Source organism: Dinoponera quadriceps, unplaced genomic scaffold, assembly GCF_001313825.1.
Source record: "Dinoponera quadriceps isolate SergipeBrazil2010 unplaced genomic scaffold, ASM131382v1 scaffold1476, whole genome shotgun sequence".
Taxonomy (NCBI): Eukaryota; Metazoa; Arthropoda; class Insecta; order Hymenoptera; family Formicidae; genus Dinoponera; species Dinoponera quadriceps.
The window spans coordinates 1,005,121-1,028,739 of record NW_014555863.1 but is presented as its reverse complement, the minus strand read 5'-3'; the positions used below and the strand labels follow the sequence as shown (position 1 = coordinate 1,028,739).

General features: G+C 43.5%; 1 protein-coding gene across 4 annotated transcripts in view; it reads left to right on the top strand.

Annotated features, from left to right (window-relative positions):
- Positions 1-23,602, top strand: part of LOC106745616 (insulin-like peptide receptor) — a 50,570-nt gene extending 26,968 nt beyond the window's left edge. For 3 of the 4 annotated variants that reach the window (XM_014621384.1, XM_014621387.1, XM_014621385.1), the window contains 10 exons: positions 7,746-7,920; positions 8,716-8,962; positions 11,202-11,307; positions 12,937-14,325; positions 15,529-15,809; positions 16,140-16,511; positions 16,783-17,315; positions 17,411-17,906; positions 17,991-18,235; positions 19,963-23,602. In XM_014621384.1, coding sequence (XP_014476870.1) covers positions 7,746-7,920; positions 8,716-8,962; positions 11,202-11,307; positions 12,937-14,325; positions 15,529-15,809; positions 16,140-16,511; positions 16,783-17,315; positions 17,411-17,906; positions 17,991-18,235; positions 19,963-20,629 — 4,511 coding nt within the window. In that variant the 3' untranslated portion in view covers positions 20,630-23,602. The remainder of the gene's footprint in view (positions 1-7,745; positions 7,921-8,715; positions 8,963-11,201; positions 11,308-12,936; positions 14,326-15,528; positions 15,810-16,139; positions 16,512-16,782; positions 17,316-17,410; positions 17,907-17,990; positions 18,236-19,962) is intronic. The other variant, XM_014621386.1, reaches the window with a different exon arrangement.
- Positions 23,603-23,619: the final 17 nt, after the last annotated feature.

Sequence of the window (23,619 nt, the reverse complement as noted above, 5' to 3'; positions counted from 1 at the left end):
TTGAAGTCTCGTAAAACGTCGCGGGTCACACACACTCGACATCGATCGAAGTCCGTGTTGCCCGAGTTGCTCGGCCGGCATTGCGAAAATCGCGGGGGTGGCGCAAGCTCGTGGAGATTTCAATCGTGACTCGAACGAGCATGCTACCGCGAGAAGAAAGAGAGAGAGAGAGAGAGAGACCACCGTGCGCATCGCGGCTCGTTGCAGAAGAAAGAGCGTATAGGGAGCGTCTAGACGGCGACTTCCGGTAACGTTCGAAAAATATATATACGAGGAAGAAGGTCCCGTTGGCCTTCGGTGCGCCGTCGCCGCCGCGCGTTGCACCTGGCGAGTACGCGGGGAATATTCGCGCGGCGGATTCGTTCGCGCCGTAAAATCGTACCGCACATCAAATAAATTAACGTAGGTTTTCTCTTCGCGGCTGCGGCCGACAATGACAACGACCAACGTGCTTTAATGAATTTATCGCCAGTCGATGTCGTTATCGAGTCTCTCTCTCTCTCTCTCTCTTTGCCTTCAACACGCTCGGCCGCGGGAAAAGCGAGAAATGTCTGTTGTTTTCAGGTCGTCGTGCGCTATCTGAGCGGCGCAATTCGCGCGCAAGACGAACCATGATTATTCGTCGTGCTTGGTCGCACAATAGCGCATGGCTCACGATATGACGCGAGCGCAGGCTTCGTGTGGCGCCAGGCCGATAGCTTCCGGCTTTTGTTAAAATCTAACGAGCCACCGGCACGAAACGAGTCCTACCGCCGGTTATCCGTCTTATTTATAGCGCCGCTGCCCGATATCTATTTTCATAATGTTCTCCGTATTAAAATATCGATTAGAAATTCATAGACTGTGCAAGATTCGTGACCGGTCGGAGGGCTTATCTGGCTTGACGATAAGCCTGTTCTATTTTTACAGCGATAGATTTCGACCCGTGATATATCTCGGTGCAATGATAACATAGCTCGACGATTTTCTCTCTCTCTCTCTCTCTCTCTCTCTCTCTTTTTCACTCTCTATCTCTCTCATATACACTTTTTTCTTTTAACGGGCGGGCCAAAAAATCGTAGAAACGTGGTATCGGTACCGGGAGCCGAAACCTTGGCCGAATTATCGATCGTGAGGAACAACGTGTCTATGTTTAGAGGTTCAAGAGCACAAAACCGTTTCATCTTTCGCATCAGCTGGCGCTTTTATCCGTCACATTCGAGCGATCCTGAAGTTTTGTCGCAGGGAAGTTTAACTGGAACGATTGACATTTCTCGCATTGTGTCTGCTCGCTCTACTTTGTATCGCGGCTTTATCCCGTGAACGCGTGAAGTAAGGCCGAAGACATTTTCAGACGGTTCTTTGTTGGCTGTTGCGTTGTTCATTCCTTCGATCATATCGAGTCGACCGTAACTGTACGGTCGCTTGACTTTTATGCTGCGCATCATCTTCGCAGCCGGTTCAGCCGGGGAGAACCTTCGTAAAGTAATGATCGCACAGAATGAACGGCTTACACTGCGAAAAAATGAGCTACGAAAACAGCGGTTATTAAAAGTTCCAAAAAAGAAAGAGTCACTTGATTTATGTATTTATTTATTTCTCCTTAAGCGCGTAATGCAGCATAAGAGTCTCGGCGACTTCGTTTAATCTTAATTTAACCCGGTCCGATTCCCCATCAATCCTTCATGCCAGCGATCTCGTTGGAATATTTATCACATACGATAATATTTAGCGTTTAATATTTATCAACAGCGAGTGTATGAGAGAGAGAGAGGGGGGAGGGGGAAGATTCCTCAACCACACACAGTCAGCTCGCTCGTAATTTTGCCGATTTAATCACAACCGGACGGCAATGCGACCCGGTAATTAAACGCAAGGACACGACTCGCGCCATTAAATCACCATTTGATTAAATTCGTTAACAAAGTTTCGTCGCGTTCAATTTCGCGTGTGTACCGTATACATCGCGGTCATCAGTGCCGGGGCATCCTACTTTTTGCACCGTGTATCTTCCGACCTGCTTGGGCCGTGCAGCCGGTTTTGCCAGGGATACAATGTAGCAAGCACATGCCACACGATCCCGCTTTGATGTCTATAATCTCTGCGACTCCGCCGTCGCGCTTCGAGCCGTCGCTTATTTCCCGTTTGCTATTACTAGTTTACGAGCAAATTTTCGGCTTCGATACACGGCCGCACAACGAGGCTGTGTGAATTACGAGCCCAGGAAGGGGATATGCCTCTCCCCCTGCTGTCGACGGAGCGTGCAGGTAACCCCGCTGTTTGCAAATTTAATTTATGCAATTTACTTTGCCGCGGGGAAAAACGACTACGGCTCGGGAACCGAGATAAGCCTGTGTAACGGCTGAAACGCTCTATGGGGAAGTGAGCGCGACGCGCGGGGTAACACGGAACCTCCCTCTCTCTCTCTCTCACTCGTTCTCTCGTTTTCGCCGCACTGGAAAGCAACATTGTCCCGGATTGTTTATCGTCCTCCGCGATATTGCAGGTCGTTGAGGGGGGGTATCGTGCTTCCACGCGACATTCCCGACGGTGTTTGTAGCATCTCGCGTTTGGGTCGTGCGGCCGACCTTACCGAGAATACAAAGTAGCAATCAGTCGAAGCGGAATTGCTAGCGCGTCGACTGTATCATCATCATGTACGGTTTCTCTCGATCGCGGCCGGCCAAGTCGAGGAATGTAGCAGAGTATATCGGGACGCGGGCGTGTGAGTGAGAAGCGCACACGCACACTGCCGCGTAGGGCATCCGAGTGCTTCGATCTTGGGTGAATGGCTAGCAACCTTGAAGAGAGTGTTCGGAATGCGCTGGCCGTTGCAACTTCTTAAGTAGGCTACCTAGAACCAACGAATCCCGTCCCTCCGTACGTACGTACGTTCGTCCGTGCATCCCTTTGTATCTCCTTATGGCCGCGTACTAAGGCGCAACCTTCGCGACACGTGTTGCTACCTTGCGATTTTGTCGCGCCTTGTGTGTCTCCGCACATGATTCCGCAGTTCCTTCCGATGCGAAATATGATAGACGCGCGAGGAAGTGACTTGCTGATTGTCTTCCTTTTTTCTTCTTCTTCGACTACGTAGAATACCATCGGCGGTCGCTACTGTATCGCCGTTGGATGGACGAAACCGGCCTTCCTGCCGCGTCGTGAACAAACATCGTGGAAGAATGTTATCAATGATTATCGTTCAAGTTCGAATTCTTACGACGTCCGGTTGACGTGAAAGTGATAAAGCGAGACTATTTGAAAAAGGCTGCGCCGCGTCAGTCTCAATTAACATTTACAGGCGATTACGCGTAATTAATAAGTCGAGACACGAGGAGACAGTTGCAGTTGTCATTTTCTTGTTTCGCGCAGCTTTATGAACGTTATTTGCACACATACATACGAGGCCTAATTATAGAAGGGAAGCGATGCATTCGTTAAAGATGCCGTACCAAGTTTAAACACAGATGGCTTCGTTTGACTATCTCATTGTTTTCTTATCGTAATTTTAGAAGCTCTTCGCGCAAACAGATTTCATTCTTTTTTGATCTAGACCGTGGTCGCTTAATCTTTCGCCGACCAACATTCCCGAATTGGAACGTATTAATAATTTTGCTCCCCTTTTCAAGTACGTTTCCATTCATCTTTCGCTTGTTAAATGGAACATACGGCTACAGTTTTTCAGCTACACGTAAAATACGTGCCGCCTCCAGACCCATAGTGGACACGTTAACGCTATCATTTCTCAGTGAAAAATTTATTTTTGTAACTGCTACCAAAATATTTGACACACACATTATTATCGTTGACGATATATTTTTTATTTACGTCAACGAAATGTATTATGGAGAGAATAAACTTCATAAATTTTGTTGGTATAATGTATAGTCAATCATGAAAAGATTGGAACATTTTTTTAATTAGTTTTAGAACGCCCGTGTCCAGTAGGAAAATTAGTCTTTTAACATATATATTCTCAGAATATACTATATATATAAATTTCCCATTGGATCTGAGATACGTCGCAAAGAAGTCATTGAATAGAAGCGTTGCAATTTTTTCGTGACTGGCTACATATTATATAAATATATAATATACAATATATAAGTATATGATACATAATATATCTATATACTATATATATTTTCGCGGGGAGCTTGGTAGGCTATTTTTACAAATAACGTCACCCGTTAAGAGAATCAAATACGAGGCGAACATACGGGATTGTCGTTCGGCCGTCGATATTCCGCGTGTGCGTACAACCTGCGCAGGTTATACGCAAGTGGATAGTACGTACGGCCGGCGCTCGTCGGTCGTACGCGTGCACAGCATCGCGACTGCTTGCGATCCGTTATGAATGAAACGTTCGCGGGTCTCGCGCACACGGGCATCGTTCGGCCTCGCGTCGACGCCGCTGGGGCGTCTCGATTATATTGCCCCCGGCCCCGCCGTCGTGGTGCCGCCGCAGTCACGGACGTCACGGGCGCATTTTTGCGTGTTACGTTTCACGACGAACTAATTATCGCGATAACACGTGACACAGTCGTTGACGATAATACAGCGCCAGCGCAGATGTCGGACAACACTTCTATTACATCGAGACATGTTTGTTGATCGCGCGCGCGCGCGACGTCTTGGCAACGCGCGTTGCCAAAAACTCGCTGTATCGACGTTAGCGCGAGTTATTCGCGTTATGCGAACGTGCAGACGGCTCCGGATATATTTCGGACAGCCGGCCAGGTCGTAAAAGACCGATACAACTAGTGAAACCGCTCGTTATTCCTGAGCACGAAATAATTTATGGATTCGGTTTCGCGGATGAACGTACGCACGGTCTCGCAACGTTAGCCACCAAAGCTATTATGCGATACGACCGTTGTTATTCTCCGAGGAGTGCGCAACGAGTATTTTACGCGAATAAATCGACGGTTAGCTGCCCACACGTCACGTTTCCCCTCGCCTCCCGCCGGCAAGTCATATTGCAAAATGATTATTCACGGAGGAAACGTCTTTTATCTTAACATCGTTGCGCGCGAGGGATACAGCGAACGCGCCGTGAAGATATGCGGCTTGTGTTGTGCTGTTTATTAGGTTGTTTGGTTGAAAGTTCCTCTCAAATTTCGCGCTATGGTAATCGGTGAGAGCGAGACCGCTCCAGACGATTTTGTCAACAAACCTTCCCGCCGAGGGAACCTCGCGGGCCTTCCCAAGTCGTAATCATTTCGGCAGGAAATCAGGTGGAGAGATGGAGAACCAGAAGATCCGCTTTCGCCATGTGATGCTTCCAACCTGGCTTCACGGCCTCGCAGATTCTGAACGAGATGTCCTATGCGTATGTATGGAGATGCCTGCGTCACCCATCAGACAGTTTGGAAGCGGTATCAAAGGCTTGAAACTGACGATTTCAACGAGGAAGACCAAGCGAGGGGGATCTAAGGGTATTATGAGCTTCTTCGGCCGAACGAGACCATCAACGCAGCGAAGTACAGCCTCCAGGACGAAATGAAGGCTACCATCGCACGGAAGCGTCCTGAACTGACCACAGGCGTGGAATAATTGTCTTTTATCATGATAACACCGGACCTTACATCGCGATGTTTATCCGTAGGAAGCTGCTGAACTTGGAATGATACGTTCTTCCTATCCTCCGTATTCTCCCGACCTTGCGACCATCTGGTTACTATCTATTTCTCTCTGAAAAATTTTCTCCGGAACGTAATATTCGGGTCTTTGGAAGTCCTCACCTCGATCAATTCTTCGCCAGTAGGAAACTTTCGTTTTGGAGCGAGGGTATCACGTAGCTACTCGAGAGATGGGCCAAGGTCGTTGAACAAAGCGGTATATATTTGCTTCAATAAAGTTACTCTTTGAATAAAATATCGCATCCTGAATTTAGATAGGAAGATTCGGAACGAACCTTCCGAACAACCTAATACATATAAATAATATAAACACAAATATACAAAATACAATAAAAAGCAATATCATGCGATTATACACGGTGACATTGCTTGCGTTCGGCAGAGAAAATAGTTTAGTAAACGCTTAACGATTATTGCTCCTGATTAGTAGACATATTCTCTTGGATTTATCAAGAATCTAAAAGAATAAATCACTCCAGTCACAGATGATAATTATTAATTAATATTGAGTTTTTCTCTGCTGAACGCGGCCATTGCTTCGATAAAGCAATCCCGACGAGACGATGTAGGCTCTTCGCGCCACGATAATTCGTCCAATCGAGTAACGTCGGCGGAGGAACGCGCGACGTGTGTCCTCCACCGTTTGTTCTTCCGATGGCAGCTGGCGGCGCGGTGGGTATTTTTAGCGTCTCCCGTTAAAATCGAGCACGTCGACTCAACGACGCTCCGTTACGTTCGTACCAACGACAGTACGACGATTAGCGAGGGGGACGCACGGAGACATCACGGTTTAATGTTCCAACTTTGCTCTTGCTGTTACTGTTGTTGCTTGCTTGCATGTACGATACGCGGCCGCTGCCGCGTGTCACACGTGGCTTGAGCGTTTTAAGGAACACGCTCGTCCTCGGGGAGAATTATGCTTTATCATCAGTTTCCCATTTACCTTATTATACTTATTGATTGCACATGACCTCGTTAATCTCGAACTTTGCTGGATTAATGCGACGACCGCGATCAGAGTTGGGAGTTTTCGCATAAAATACAATAATATACGTCTGCGTGTAGACAATGTAAACATATGTCATCTGTGTAGACAATAGATAAACTGTGAACTATTAATGTCGGTCTACGATAGGTATTTTAAGCTTTAAACCTTGAGAAATTGATCAATCACTGTTAATTATTCTCTTCATCTCTTCTGTCAATTATTCTCTTCTATTCTTCGACTGTGATTGGTCAATTTCTTAAGGCTTATGGCTTAAAATACCTGTTGTAGGCCGACACTTAAGGGATAGCTTTTTTACATTTTCTAGGTCTTATTTTTATCTTTTGTTTTTATCAAAAAATCATAGGTAAACAAATGATAATTTGTATATTAATTAGCATGTATATCTTTTATATTACTGTATGAATTTTTTTATCACTACGAAGAATTGGTGAAATTATTTGATTTAAACATAACGACACAATTTTAGTATTTTACGATGCCACGAAAAATCAATAGTGGAAGTTTGGCGAACTTGATTTCATACTGATAAAATAGAAAAGAAATATGCATATTATAATCACGAACTACGGAACACTGCTTTTTCTTATTTGAGAACCTACTGTGGTGAATTTAAATGATAGAATTTCCGTTTACCTTCATGTACATATATCAACTTTTCAATTTTTAATATTAAATATTTTCATAATTAACACCCAAATTGAATATTTGAACTGTTTAAGCTGATTTAGACTAATAATTTATCCTTTTTCTTTGCACGTACTATGTAATTTATAATATTTTACATAATTTACATACTGTCTACACATGAAAAAGGTCCGTGTAAACATCACATAGACGATATATTTGTCCACGTGAACGTAATCTTAAATTCTACGGCACAAACCAAGTCGTGATTGCGACGATGTTTTCAGAATCTGTGCGACGTTGTTATGTAATATACTTAGTGCGAAATAACGCTTCTGGCGTTGTTTCTTTTCCCTAAAATTAAATTCAGGGAAAGTGATCGATGACTATACTCGCTGATTCGCGAATTACATATTTTTTATACGCGGTTTTATTCACTCGCGCATTTCTAATTTGTCGATGATTCAGCGATGGTATCATTTCTGTTGCAGTGTGCCAAAGTATAGACATAAGGAATAGCGTGGATCAATTTTCAAGACTGGAAGGATGTCAAGTGGTCGAGGGCTTCGTACAAATTCTCCTGATCGACAAGGCGAACCAGGCGTCCTACGCCAACATCAGTTTTCCTGAACTTGTGGAGATCACCGGATATCTTATTTTATTCAGGTACGATTATCCGAAAGCGTATTGTGTACGCAAGTTTCTGAAAATCCAGCTTTACGTGCATCCTTATAATCTTGTAATCTTATGGAAATAAAACATTGTTTCCCTTTCATCTAAAGCGGCGGTGCGATTAATAATAATGATAAATATTTGTCGTTGAAAAATAAGTATTCGTTCAAATGTTTATTGAGATTCCGTTTATTTAAATACTGTACGCAATTTAATGAAAACACAAGAATGTTCGTGATGGTCATTGTCTATTTTCTTATATTTGTTTGATAATAACTCGCTTCTACTTGGTGGACAAACAAGAATGGATGGACAAACGTGGGCAAATCATGGACAATCAATTCCAATACGTAATTTAAGGAAAACATCCATCGGTGTTTATAAAGACGGTTTTCTTTGTTTGTTCATAACAATCTTCGTTTCCCTTTCGTGAGGTGGCCAAACTTAAATTTTTGACGGACAAATCAAGGACACAATTATATCTCGCGTAAAAGAACGTTGAAACAAACACTCATCTGAGTGCAGATGTTAATATTTATTTCCAATTTTTTGTTTTATTTGATTACAACTTTTTGTTGCGAATAGCCGAAAAACTTTGTATGGATAATTCGGTGGACAGCCGCGTAGATTTGATAAAAAGAAAAAAAAATCGCATTTCAGAGTGCTAACTTTCGCAGACCTCAATGTATAATCTCGTGGTAAAAAAAGTCATACTCGAAGACGTATTTCCGCGTGAGCTAACGTTAGCAATGCATGCTACCGTTATCTTCCGGTCGCTCGTCTTTTCAGAGTGAACGGATTGAGGAGCATTGGTCATCTGTTTCCAAACCTGACGATCATCCGCGGGCATTCTCTCTTTGTCAATTACGCCCTAGTGGCATTCGAGATGATGCAGCTGCAGGAGATCGGTCTCCATTCGCTAACCACCATACTACGTGGGTCTGTGCGATTTGAAAAGAACCCGTCGTTGTGTTACGTCGATACCATCGATTGGGACATCATCGCCAAAGCTGGCAAGGGAGAGTACGTCATATCAGTAAGTATCTCCAATTCGATTTCGATGGTTTCTGCAACAGGATTCGGCAGATATCGCGGGAGAGAGTTGCTTTGACGGGCCCGGTAAATCTGTCCAAAATTCAAAAACCCGTATTCACGGATATTATTCCTGCAACCAGAAAATAATAGCGAGTAAATAGTTAAACGAGTCCGCAATACATGCATTTGTTACTTGTTATCGTCAGAGAAATCCGTAATTTATTATAGTGCTCGGAATTATTTGCACTTTCGAAGTAATTTTCGAGGGCTACGCCTACTTTCTCCCTCTAGCTTCTCCCCTTGTCTTCTATCTTTTGAACTACGAATGGAAGAAAAGAATTAGCTCCCACAGTCAGTCTGAAGTGCGGTGCAGAAAGAAATGCAACATTGAACTATAAATTAATTAGAATCGAATTATCGAGTAGCTACTTTGATATGAAGATCTAGAAAAAGTCGTGTAACTTTGCATAACTTAAAATGTATTTGCACCAGAAGAAAATGTGAAGTAACGAACAAATTTAAATGCACATATATTTGTATAATAATATGCTCAAGTTTACGAAGAATGAAGCAGTATATACGTAATTATATGCTAAAATATACTTTGAAAACGTTTCAGAATGCTGAAAAGTAAAAGTGCGTTTTAACAAATATCGGCTATTGTGATAGCATAAAATATGTTATACGCCAGCAAATTATTAGAGGTACCCATGAGTAATGCCGTTTTTTTTTATAACATTTTCCGTGATATGACTAATTCTTTCCCCGAGTATATATTCAATTACCGGGTATATGATACCCGGTAGATCTAGGTTACCCGGATGGTCGAGAAATTGGTAAGCGCTACTAAAAACCCGAGACAACTATTGAGAATCCTTACTTTCCCTCGCATCGTCCCATGGCTAATGACGGTCGGTATCTTTCATCTCATATCTCTCACCGCTCGAACAAATGACATTTCGCGCGTGTAAATAAATAATCATTGGCAGCATTCAACGGGCGTTTAAATAGCATAGTAACGCAATAATAATAATAATAGCGTCGTCTTCCCGAAAAGCCTCGACATACCTTTCCGCTCCAAAGTATAGCCTCTCGGCTTGAACGAGAGAATATTCGCGCGGATCGTCACGCTTTACGGCGCGGAGCGACACAGCGGCGCGGTCTTGTCGGGCGGCGAATTGTTAAAAGGACAAGAAATCCGAGGCGGAAGCGGCTGGAAATTGCTTCATTTACTTTACAACGAACGCACATCACGCGAATCGCCGTAAACGCCCCGTAGAATTGCGCGCAATCAAGTCGTGAGAAACTATGCGACGAGGACGGGCGACGTGACGCGACATTTTTCTACACCAAGGGAACATTTCCGAAGCGACCGAAATCGGCCACTGTAACGACCAGCCTCCGTTGTTATTAACGTGAATTTGAAATCCCGGTCTGGGCTACGAATGTATGATCAAATGACAGAATGATCGATCCACGGATGACACGACTGATTAATGCGCGAGTCGTAAATTTCCACCTTAACCGCGTCACGAACGACGTCTTCGCTTCTCGATATTCGCCGAATCGAATATCTCGTGGAAAAATCGTATCACTAAGAGGAGAGACGACAAAGTGGCACGGCCACGATACGAACCTTTCGCAATCTGTTTTTCGACCTTGACATTGACGTAGTTCGCGATGGCTATGTCTTCGTTCCTTCTCTTCCTTTCTAACGCACGATTCCGTACGCAACGGCCTAGCCACGGCTAATAACGTTTGAAACATCTCCTTTTTTTCCTTGAATATTTTCCAAGATGTATGGTGATGAATTCATCGGGTCATTCTGCGTTATAAGAAAAAATATCCAGGAAAGGTCGATTGCGGAAAAAGCAATGACAAGAAAGCGGCGTCAATAGCTTATGTCTACACTAAAGTGTAAACAAAATGTGCCGGATTATAATTGCTAATATCTTTTCATAACTTCTCAGCATGTTGAGATTTTTTTCGTGTTGAGCTATCGAAGCGGAACCCGAGAGTTGTAATTTTCCAATAAAAAGAAAAATCTGCCTTTTTTGACCTGTCACATCTAATAAAGCCTGTCGCAATCGCACGGTGGACGCACGAGGAAATTTCAAGAGCATCGAGAAAAAAGATACGAAAATTATATATCCAGATAAATCGATAGGAAATTGCGTGTGAATGTGCAAATGAGCTTATAATTATGGGAAGTGTAGTCACATTTTTTTTTTTTTTTTCAGGGCAACAAACTTACGAACGGATGTCCAATGTGCGAGAAAAGTTGCCCGGAAAAGCAGACCAAGCTCGGTGAGACCATGTGCTGGAATCGACAACACTGCCAACAAAGTAAGTTATTATCACGTCTAATCGAATTTCTTTTTTTTTTTTCGATATTTCTTTCCGTCTTCCGTGTTCTATCTCGAATATCAGGCCCGGGTGCGGTTACTGATAATCGCGAGAAAAGCTGCGAATTCACGTGTTAAAAAGATCCTGGAGTCGTCCTGTTTTACCGCAACTTTGTTAGAGTACTACACTTGTTACTAGCTGCACAGAATTAAAAAAAACCTTTTACACAATTACAATATACACACGTTAATGTGGGCGAGGATGGTTGACTTTGTTTGAAAAACGAAAACATTTTTATTATTCACTTTCTTTCGTTTTCTGAATAAAGTCAACCGTCCTTGTCTACATTAGTATATTGTAATTGTGCAAAAGGATTTTTAATTCTGTGCAGCCAGTAACGAGTATAGCACTAATAAATTTGGTAAAATAGGACGACTCCAGATTTCTTTTAAGGGGATGCCAATAATGTTGATAACAAATTTGATAAGCGTCGATAACGTAAGAATAATCTTCGAAATATTGTTCATACAACACTTTATATTAAAGTAAACACTGACATAATTATATTCTTTTTTTGTATTTCTCGCATGGCAATCACAAGAAGTTTGCAACATTTTTTTTCACAAATTTCACGACTCATCTCTTATTCAATAGGAAAAATGTTTCTTGAAAATTGCAACCTTATCGTCACTGATTATATACATATAGATCGTACGTAAATGTAAATACAATATAAATGTGTGCTACTCTTTTTTTATCATGTTTAAAAATCTAACCGAGGTACATGAAAATTTTTCTGCAAAATTTTGCAAAATTTTTCTGCAAATTGGCTTCTTAAGCCTGTAAATTTTATCAAAATGGTACAAAAATGTTCTTTGAAATTTTCCTGGTTGGAATATTTGAACACGTTTGGTACGTACAAGCTGCAGAAGGGTTTTTGCATCAGGTAAATATTTACGCCAACCGACGGCTAGAGAAGTCACTTTGAATTTTTTAACCATTTCCGCCACGTACTGAGCAATGCTCCGATTCATTCTCGCGCGAGAACTTTCACTGTGTAAAAGCATTTATATAATTCTGTGCAACCGGTAAGATATAAATTTTGCAGAAAAAAATCAATATCCTGTCTGTAAAATGTTTACAGTATGGTATTCCCTTAACCCTTTAAGGTAAGCCCACACAACGATCGCGTTGGGAGTAAAATATTGTAATTTACAAGATCGTCTTAAGGACGTTTCTGATGAACATTCTGTTGTCCGAATAAAATTGGCCGCTGAGAAGTACGATTTTCTCAATGTATATAATTATGCACAATGTGTGGACAGAAATGTTGTTACACTTTTCTTTATGAGTTTCGCAACCCATCTCGTATTTATTAGAAGAATGTATCTCTTAAGGATAATTTTATGTAAATCCGAGCGTCGACGACTTTGCTTTACATGTGATTGTATATATTGGTATTTCAGCTGGTGAGACACTATTTCACGAGTTAGGGTAGAAAATATATAGCTTCACCTAAGACGGATTGATAATCCGTAATATCGACGGAACAGTTATTTCACCAGCAGAGGAAATTTGGGGGAGGCTCAAAGTTAATAATAATATCGAACGAAACAATTTGTCAAACAGTATGCGACAAGTGCGGGGACGGCGCCTGCGACAACACGGGAGCGTGCTGTCACCCTTCCTGCTTGGGGGGATGCAACGGACCGACCGCCAGGGACTGCAAAGTGTGCAAGAACGTGGTGGCGAACGACGAGTGTATGGATCGCTGCCCGAGCGACACTTACGAGTTCATGAACCGACGTTGCGTCGAGGAGCAGGAGTGCCGTCGTTTGTTGAAGCCGCGTGAGGCGTTAGACAGCGTCCCGAATTATCCGTACAAGCCATTCAACGGCAGCTGCGTGATCGAGTGTCCGCCCGGTTACATGGACGTCGAGGTCGACAAGAAGATGTTCTGCAAGAAGTGCGAGGGCCCGTGCCTGAAAGAGTGCTTCGCCACGAACGTGGATAGCATCGCGTCCGCGCAGAAGCTACGCGGGTGCACGCACATCAAGGGCAGCCTGGAGATACAGATACGCGGCGGGAAGAACATCGTGAAGGAGCTCGAGGAAAGTTTGAACATGATCGAGGAGATAGACGGCTATCTGAAGATCGTCCGCAGCTTTCCGCTGATATCCCTCAACTTTCTCAAGAGTTTACGCATAATACGCGGCAACGTCCTCGAGAACGGCAAGTACACCCTCTCTGTGTTCGATAATCAGAACCTGCAGGAGCTTTGGGACTGGAGCACGCACAAGAACATCACCATCTTGTCCAAAGAGGGCCCCCCGAAAGTCTTCTTCCACTTCAACCCGAAATTATGCCTGTCGAAGATCGAGACGTTGCGCCAGAAGGCCAAGCTGAACGCGTTCACCGACTACGACGTGGCGCCTAACAGCAACGGGGACAAGGTCGCCTGCAACGTCACCGAGCTGCAGACCAAGGTGGTGAAGGAGACATCCAGAGGTGCGATTATCGAATGGGAGGCCTTTATGCATCACGACACGAGGTCCTTATTGGGATACGTTGTTTACTTCATCGAAGCGCCTAAGCAGAACGTCAAGATGTACGACCGCCGCGATGCGTGCGGCGGCGACGGCTGGAGGGTCGAGGACGTATCCGCCGGGAGCCCGATACCACCATCCTACAACGGCACGATCCTACAAGGGCCTATTGTTCTCACTCACATATTGACCCAACTGAAGCCGTACACACAGTACGCTTACTACGTAAAGACTTACACCATAGCCACGGAGAGGTCCGGCGCGCAGAGCATGGTCAAGTATTTCATGACCCTGCCGGACACACCGAGCTCGCCCAGGGCCCTGTCGACCTACAGCAACTCCAGCAGCGAACTGGTCATGTCCTGGTTACCGCCGCTCCACGCGAACGGGAATTTGACGCATTATCGGATAATCGGCCGCTGGGAGCCCGACGACCCGAATTTCATCGACCAGAGGAACTACTGTGACGAACGTAATTCACGCCGAATTTTATTCCTCCTCGATACAGACGGAATCCAAGTTGTGAAACAACATTCTGATTAGGGCTCCAATATTCGTTCGGAACTGACACTACCCGGATACCCGGATTATTCCGAGATAGCGGATAAATGCGAACGCTTCAAATCCGGATCCGAAGCTAGAGTCGAGCCCGAAGCCGGAGTCGGATCCGGATCCGAAGTCGGACTTGTTGTTGATTATCGCCTGACATTTTCCAGGCATACTTTCCACCAATTTTATAGCACACTCTCCAGATAAGATCGCTATATTGAACGAATCCGTTTCATTATGTATACTTTTTTCTACGCAACTTCATTAATGCCCATTGCCTCCTCGACAGGACTCGCGTGATGATGATGCGATGGCCAGAATTAGCGTTTCGACATTATTTTCTTCCTCCCACTGGGAGCAAAGGCGGCTCTAGTGTTTTGGGTTCGTTGTCCTCTCGAAGGATCCAATCCTGACCTATACTTTGAAACCGCTCGTTTTTTTTCGGCAGATGGTATTAATGCTCTCTGGTAAATTTTGGACCATCTTCTTGGCATTCGAATTCTCGGTAGGATAGACCGAGGCGAATTGGATTACCGAGAAGAATCGGATCAATATAAACTTTGCTGCGACAGTTATTGTTTTTTTTTTTTGTTTCGAACGATCCGTTTTATCACGCCAGCTACCACCGGTGCCAGCTTCCTTCGCACTCATTTGAAACAAAAAAAAACTTACGACAATTGTCTCAAAGCTTATATTGATTCGTTTTGCCTCGGTCTGCCCCTACACTCCGGTACTCATTAAATACGTCGTTCTTTAGCGAAAGCCGGATAATGACCGGGACCCTCTGCAAAGGTTGCTTGTACAATGCGTCGTAGGGGAAGAGTTTTTCTACCTGCTCGTTCAAAAGTTTTCGATGTAATGGTTTTTAAACAGAAGTTTGCTCGGTCACGCTCCTATTAGACGGACTATGTATAAATTATCTGGATTACTTGAAGTGAAAATTTGAGCGGTCGGATCGAAAGCAATCATGGATATCCGGATAACCAGATCCGAAATATTTGGGAGCCCTAATTCTGATAACAAATAGAAGTTTCGTTAGAAATGTATACCACGGTTGTCGCGATTAACTCGTTGTTTACTCGGTAGACTTCACGACGGGGCAATAGATAATTCTTTTTAATTTCAGCTATGTTATTACCTGAGAAAAAACCAATGTCTGTCATGGTGGAAGAGGAGAAGAAGCGCGCCGAAGAGGAGAGAGATCAGTCGACGAAACTGCCCGACGTAGCTACTTGCGATTGCGCGGATCGCGAGACGGATCAGTCGATGCGTGAAAAAGAAGTCTCCAGTTCGATCGCCTTTGAGAATGCTTTGCATAATCAAGTCTACGTGAAACGAATGAGCTCGCGTAGGAGACGCGACACCAAGGGAACACTGGGACAATCCAGAGATTTTTACAACGACCAGGTAAGGCGCGATAATAGAGTCCCGGATTTGGTTTCGAGATATTCGCGTCGTGGCGATATCTTTCGATCAAATCGATTCATAAATTGATAAATGAGGAAATAAAGGGAAGACAACATTACGTGCCTGTCTTTATTCGACAAATGATGTTTTAGAAACGATCACGACCTCACCGCGCGACACGCCTAAACCGATTAAGAAATTAGTAAAATTTACGGTAAAAATATCAGTAAGAAATAAGCAGTAATAATTCGGTCGGTTACAATTAATCATTCGCCTTTGTTTTTATTGTTTACAGCTAGATGTAATTTATTGTATATTCTGTGTTTGTAGAACGAGGAAAGCAGTAGTAACAAAATCGAGAATGGAACGTACGTTGCGTTCGAGGTATTGGTACCGAGTACAAATCTCACATACGTCATGAAGAACCTCCGGCACTTCGCTGCGTACGATATCGAGGTTCAAGCCTGTAGAGAACGGGTCAACGGGACGAACATAAAGAATTGCTCGACGAAAAGCATGAAAACGTACCGAACGTTGGCTATGGAAAGCGCGGATAATATTCCACCGAACACCTTCAAATTGAGCGTCTCCAACGAGAATAATAGTATCACCGTGGTCATGTTGTTTTGGGACGAGCCAGTTCAACCCAATGGCCTAATTGTCACGTACCAAATCGAATACAAAAGAATAGACATAAAAAATGTGAGTAATATACATCTTAGATTTTCGCTACCGCAATTCGAGTGAGAACGCTCCGAGGGAGAAAGAGAGAATGAGAGGGAGGGAGGGAGAAAGGGAGGCAACGTATTCTCGAAGGATTTCTTTGAAAAGAGAAGAAAAAAACAAGTTAAATTAGTATCTTGAGGAAATTTTAGAGAAATATCTCATTTCCGTCGTAATTTAGCATCTATCTAATATGTACTGCCCCTTATCATATCTCACCTAAATGCAGCCTGTTTCCTATATTGTACAGATAAAGCCAACGGTGGTGTGCATTACAAGACGCGATTTTACCAATGCGGGTAACTCGTACCTCTTGAAAGACCTCCCTGCTGGAAATTATTCCGTAAAGGTCCGAGCCACGAGCTTGGCCGGGAACGGCGCGTATACCGAGCTGAGATATTTTTATGTAGAGGAATACGGCACGATCAGCACATTCTGGATTTTGTCCTTGTCGTTTTTTTGCATCATCATGATACCCGTTTTAATGGGGGTGTTTCACGTGTGTAGAAGAAAATTATCGGGAAATGCTAGTATGAGACTGATCGCGACAGTGAATCCGGAATACGTGAGCACCGTGTACGTGCCGGACGAGTGGGAGGTGCCCAGAAAGAAAATCGAGTTGTTGCGGGAGTTAGGGAACGGTTCTTTCGGAATGGTGTACGAGGGGGTGGCCAGGGACGTCGTCAAGGGCAAGCCGGAAGTACGATGCGCCGTGAAGACCGTGAACGAGAATGCGACCGATCGTCAACGCATAGAATTTCTCAACGAGGCGTCCGTGATGAAGTAAGGAAGAAAAACCGTCAATAACGCTCGCGCACTTTCCTCGCAATTGTTCAATTTGGATCCTGACTCACTTGATTTGTTTCTGTGTACCGCAGGGCCTTCGACACTCATCACGTGATTAAATTGCTGGGCGTAGTGTCGCAGGGCCAGCCTACATTGGTTGTTATGGAATTGATGGTGAACGGCGATCTGAAGACATACTTGAGGAGCCACCGGCCGGACGTCTGCGAGAATTTCTCCAGGCAGCCGCCGACGTTGAAGAGGATCTTGCAAATGGCGATCGAGATCGCGGACGGCATGGCTTACCTCGCCGCGAAAAAATTCGTCCACAGAGATTTGGCTGCGCGCAATTGTATGGTAGCTGAGGACCTCACCGTGAAAATCGGCGATTTCGGGATGACGAGGGACATATACGAGACCGATTACTATAGGAAAGGAACCAAGGGGCTCCTGCCTGTCCGGTGGATGGCGCCGGAAAGTTTGAAGGACGGTGTGTTCACCAGTTTTTCAGACGTCTGGAGTTACGGAGTCGTTCTGTGGGAAATGGTAACGCTGGCTTCGCAGCCGTATCAAGGCTTGTCAAACGATCAGGTGAAAATAACCTTCACGACTGGACCAAACCTCTGTCTTGATGGCTTGGCATTTTTTTCTAACTCGCTATGATGTTATTTACAGGTGTTGCGTTATGTGATAGAAGGAGGGGTCATGGAACGTCCAGAAAATTGTCCCGATTCGCTGTATAACTTAATGAGGCGCACTTGGAGTCATAAAGCTACGAGAAGACCTACCTTCATAGACATCGCGACGATGTTGCTGCAAGAAGTTAATATAGAGGCCTTTGAGAGTGTTAGCTTTTACCACAGCTCGGCAGGGATCGAAGCTCGAAATCAAAATAGCTCACATTCACCGCAAAATGACAAGTGAGCGCATTTATGAACCTATATACATATATATATATTTTTTTTTTTATTCCCTCGCTTTTAGCCGAGAAGGGAACTGGGTTTACAGTTACCTTATCACACTCATTCATCTACTTTAATATTATACTATATCACTCTAATACATCATAAATTTCTATATTTACTCTATCGCATCTCTTTAAAATCTTCAATTATTATATATTTACATTGCCTTTCATTTAACAAACTTTTTGCCCATATTTTAATTATATAATTTTTTATTTTTAAATATACTCTTTATTATTTATCAAATCTATTAATACGCATTTATTTTAATTCCTTACGCATTCTTTTAATTCCTACGCATTCTTTTAATTCCTAACCTAATATAAAATTATTTGGCATCTTCTTCTAACCATATGTCTATCTTTATATACACTTCCCCATCTAATGTTTGCCACATTTAAATATAAAATTTAAGATTAACTAAATATATACTGTATTATCGAATGTGCAGCTATTGATAAGAGAGAAAATGGTTTATCGAAGAGTATTCGATTATGTCACAGTGTTGATTTATTAGATTATAATCAGAGGCTTCCGATATATTGGTGTGCGTGGGCAGTGAATTTATCCAATAAATCGTTTAACAGCGCAACTTAAATTTTGAGTTTCGGTCGATAAACTAGCTCTAAATTGTGACATATTTTTTTATTTAACATATTTCTAATGAATGCTAATTACTGTGATAAATCTGCCAATCATTATGACACGAGGTCAATTACTGTGATTTCCGTTGTTTCAATTCAATATTTTCAGTATTTCATATTTTATTTCGAACAGAATATATTTTATTTGTCCAATATAACTATATGTATTCTTGTTACGTAGAATCATGACTAATTTTTACAAAAAAAAAAGGAAAGAAAGAAAAAAGAGAATTCTACAAGTGTTGGTTTTGCATCAAGAAACGGCTTAGAATAGAAATGTATTCTAAAACTGCCAATCACTGTTCACCTCTTTCCCTACTACTACTATGTACCACTACTGACATTAAAATAGACTGGTTCTTTGCTGTTTACGCGATTAGTATTCTACGACAAAATATTTCAAAGACCTAATTACTACTTAACCTTTAAGTACTGATTATTTAACTGATAATCACGACGGGTGACCTTTAAAAACAGAAGCAATTAACATATAAAAACACGTTGTTTACTATGAATTTTGTTTGGCGCGTATTGGCTACATACCAGAAATCTGTCAAAACTACTCTACTTTCTAGCAAAGTCTAACGTAGTATCAACCGAAACGGTTAGGCCACACCTTAACCACATGCGCAAAAGCATCCTGGTACACGATACCAAATAAAATTGCCTCTTATCAAACTCCTTTATTATCTCGATTTTACCTCTACTTCTCGTCTACCTCAGTATTTTTATTAGCTATATTTCGCCTATTCTGCTTATCCCATTTTTCCCGCTCATTCGCTGCTCTTACCTTTCGCAAACTCCTTCTCTTTACTACTGAAAAAAAACTCCTTCCAAAACAAGATCTCCTCCAATCTCATTTTATCGCAAAAATCTCTCACTCTGAACACTCATACATGTGCACACACACACACACACTCTCTACTCACGTCCCACCTAACCAAGTCCGCACACGAACCTATGTTGAGTCGCACGTAATTCGCTCGAAATATATACTTCGCACGCTCAAATCTCACGCTTGAAATCAATTCTGCACAGAGATTTAGAGATGGCCGCTCTGCAAGACCTGCGGGAGGAGGAGATCGAGGGTGAGGAAGATTCGCCGCTGCGTCAGGATTTCGGCGACTTCGCGAGTTTTGAGCCTACCAGTATTAAAGACGACACGAGCCCGCGTTACATAAACGCGTACGGTGAAAATTCGAAGGCCGTTTCCTCTTTCCATGACATGAACTCGTCGAAGGTACCTCTCAAAGCTGGCTTCGACGATTTCGACGGCGTCTCCGGGGATTCGCTCGCATCCAGTAAGGACACGTTGAACCTGCCTTTCGTAGAGGACAGCCTTAAATCGGTCAAGAGCTCGCCTTTTATACATAACAAAAGTACATCCCGCAGTAACGTAAGTCACGCATCCCTGGGAAAGTCCGCGAGTCCTCAGAGTTTAGTTAAGCGAAGCTTCCTCGACAGTCCGAATCCCTCGTGTAAGAAGCCCCGCGGTAGTCCCGATTACGAAAATCGGAGCCCCGAAATCATGCTGGGCCTCGAGAAGGGGGAGATCACCACCACCCCCTTGCACGTGAACTTTCCGTCTATGGACGCTATTGATATCGATATTAACGGTGACAAGAGCGACAGCAAGAGCATGGGCGAGTATGTGAACAAGCCGGGAACACTGAATAACGGTTACATCGGTAACACCACCACGTAGCTTCGTTGAGCCCTGCAACGTTAATCGGCGCCCTTTCGGCGCGGAGAGAACGCATGTACATGAGACAACTTGGAAATTGATTGTCCTCGGTGAATAAATATCGACACGAGTATATATCAACAAAAAGGCAGTGTCTGTGCCAAATTAATAAGCACACTGGGTCGCAGTTTCGAGAGAATCGCACTGAGAACGCGCGTGCGTTCGCGCATGCGAAAGACGCCGNGGGGGGGGGGGGGGGGCATTTCTCTTGTGTGCGCGAAGCACTTCGCCGCTCGCGTTGCGCTTCTTTTAGACTAACATAAGTTGTACTCATAGGTTTTACATTTTAAATGCTCTAGACGTAATCGAGTGCAGGTCCTAACAAACAAGTGAAGTTTCCTTATACGGGTGTTACCATGTCTTAATTCCGTCTCTCTAAATGTAAATTAAAATATTGCTACGCGTGTACAGCTAATTATATATTTGTTGCGCGATGCATGCCGGAGAAAGAGCGAATATATTTATATCAGATACTGTCTTTTTGAAGCTATCGCTAGTAGCGTACGTTAATATGAGAAATTTAGCTTCAGCTGAAGACATCCGTTATCGCGGAGTCGCATAAGGAGCTCCGGTTTAAGCCAAACGTCTCTCCTCGAAATTGGGCTATACACTGTGAGAAGAAAACTGCGGATATCTCCGTGTGGGGTGGCAGTGCCATGCCATGATGGGATACTCGCTGACAAATATGTGACAGCCCATCTCCCCCATTCACTATTTAGCGTGTAAGCGTGTGTATCAAAGAATTGAGCTGGTTGATTGTTTGTATCATAGAATTTTCGTTTAATTTTCAGTCGCAAAAAAGGTACGCTAGTTTCTGCTCTAAGTACTATATATTTGTAAAGCATCGGTTCATTTTCCGACCTTGTAATAAATATAGCGAAACAAATTGGCGATTGGGTCGATTGATATGTTGGTACAATGTTCTGTTCGCAGAGAGAGAGAGAGAGAGAGAGAGAGAGAGAGAGAGAGAGAGAGAGAGAGAGAGAGATAACGTATTTCATAAATTATATAAAATATGTAAAATGTGAATTGTGCGCCTGGTCGCCACTTTGTACGATTTTAGGCTTCAAATTCGTACAATAGCATAGAGTCGATATATTTGTTGGAAGACACACACACACACACACATACACACACCCACACACACACACCACACATATATATAAATGTAGAAGGTGATTCAGAATAAGTCAACTTAGCAAATACAAAATATATATGTATACATTTATCGCGCGTTCCTCTAATTTAGAAATTTCTATTATATTTATGTTTTCTACGTTGTTTTAATGTTTCTCGACTTTACAATATCAGTTGACCTAAAGTTCTGAATCCACCAATTGCTTGATGTATAACAAGAGAACTGGAGAGTAAGGAATTCTTCAAGTTGAAAACCTCTTCGGTAGCGAGCGTTCGGCCGGCGAACGTTCACGCGATACACATTGAGTTCACAGTACACTCCATAGAAAATCCACTTTAATTGTGTTATCATACGAATCATAGCGAAATACTGAAATGAGAGCGTGGTCAGTCCACTGCTTTATCGTCTTCGATATTGACGTCATAATATCGTATCGTCAGTTCCGAAACCACCACGATCAAATTAAGGGTGTTGCTAAGGATACGTCGAATGTTAATTTGAACGGCGCCCTACTCTCGTTTCTCATCCTATTTATCTAGACAATATAGCGCAATGTATAGACATCCAACAAAGCAAACCAACACGAAGTAAAGCTATATACCGTGTGTGTGTGCGAGAAGTTTCGGGACGGAGCGCGAGTCGAGAATCGTAATAGAGCCCGCGAAAGAAGGAACTCGGCCGTCTGACATCATTCTAATCTCCGTCAAACTCGAGCGCCGCATTAACGTTTCTGAAGCCGACGTTAAGTGACTTAGTCCTTAGGATCTCCCCTTTCTTTGTATGTCATCGCCGAAGCTCTGTCCCGAAACTTTCTCGACGTACCTTGTACATATAACATATAACATAGGCTACGCGTCTATGTAAGTGTCAGTGCCCGCAATAAATATTTTGAGCCTTGAGAAATTGACCAATCACGGTTAATTATTCTCTTCGTATCCGATTGTGATTGGTCAGTTTCTTAAGGCTTAAATAAAATACCTATTGTGGACCGACGCTAATGAAATACTATTTCGTGGAGCCGGCGTGTGAGATCACTCATCGCCACCGTCAGCGTCTTCCAAGAAGGACGCGTTCTCCTCAATCAACGATAGATATCGCTCCTTTTCGATCGGCAATGTCAACGCATTACATCCCCGTAAGGATTTCACCACACCGTGCAATTCGTAGTCATGAGTCATGATGAATTTCCACACCGTGCAATAGTTGTTAGCGTCCGCCGGGTTTGCCGCTCGGCAAGCAGGATCCTCCGCAGCAGCTCTCTCTCTCTCACGTGCGCGTAATCACCGCGCCCGCCGCCGGGCGGTTCGGTTTCAGCGTCGCTCCACGAAATAGCCGAAATTCAGAGGCATACCACGTGCTTTTGAGTAGACGAGAGAACGTAGACTGTTTTAGCCCGGTGAGAAAAAAGAAACCAGATCGATCGCGACGGACGGGAAGAAGACCCTCCCCGGTCGGATGGCGAGAATATGCGTCCGTCGCGATCGTGAAATAATTCATAACGGATGGCAAAGTCCTAGTAAACGAATGAGCTATAGGAGAAGAATTTATACGAGCAACGCAATGCAATGCAGTTGAGTCTAGACATATAACGAGCCTCTAACACAAGACTGATTAGCTAATCCCACACTTGTACATCCGTAATCTCTCAGTAAGTTAAAGATACAAGACAAAATGGTAGAAGTTCCGCAATCGTTTCCATATCCGCAAACGACTCTCTCTCCTCGCCCGCCCATCCCCCGCCCTTCCCTCGGTTTTATTATCTTGTTTATTTCGCCATATATCCGCTCGAAGGTGTATACACACACATATATAT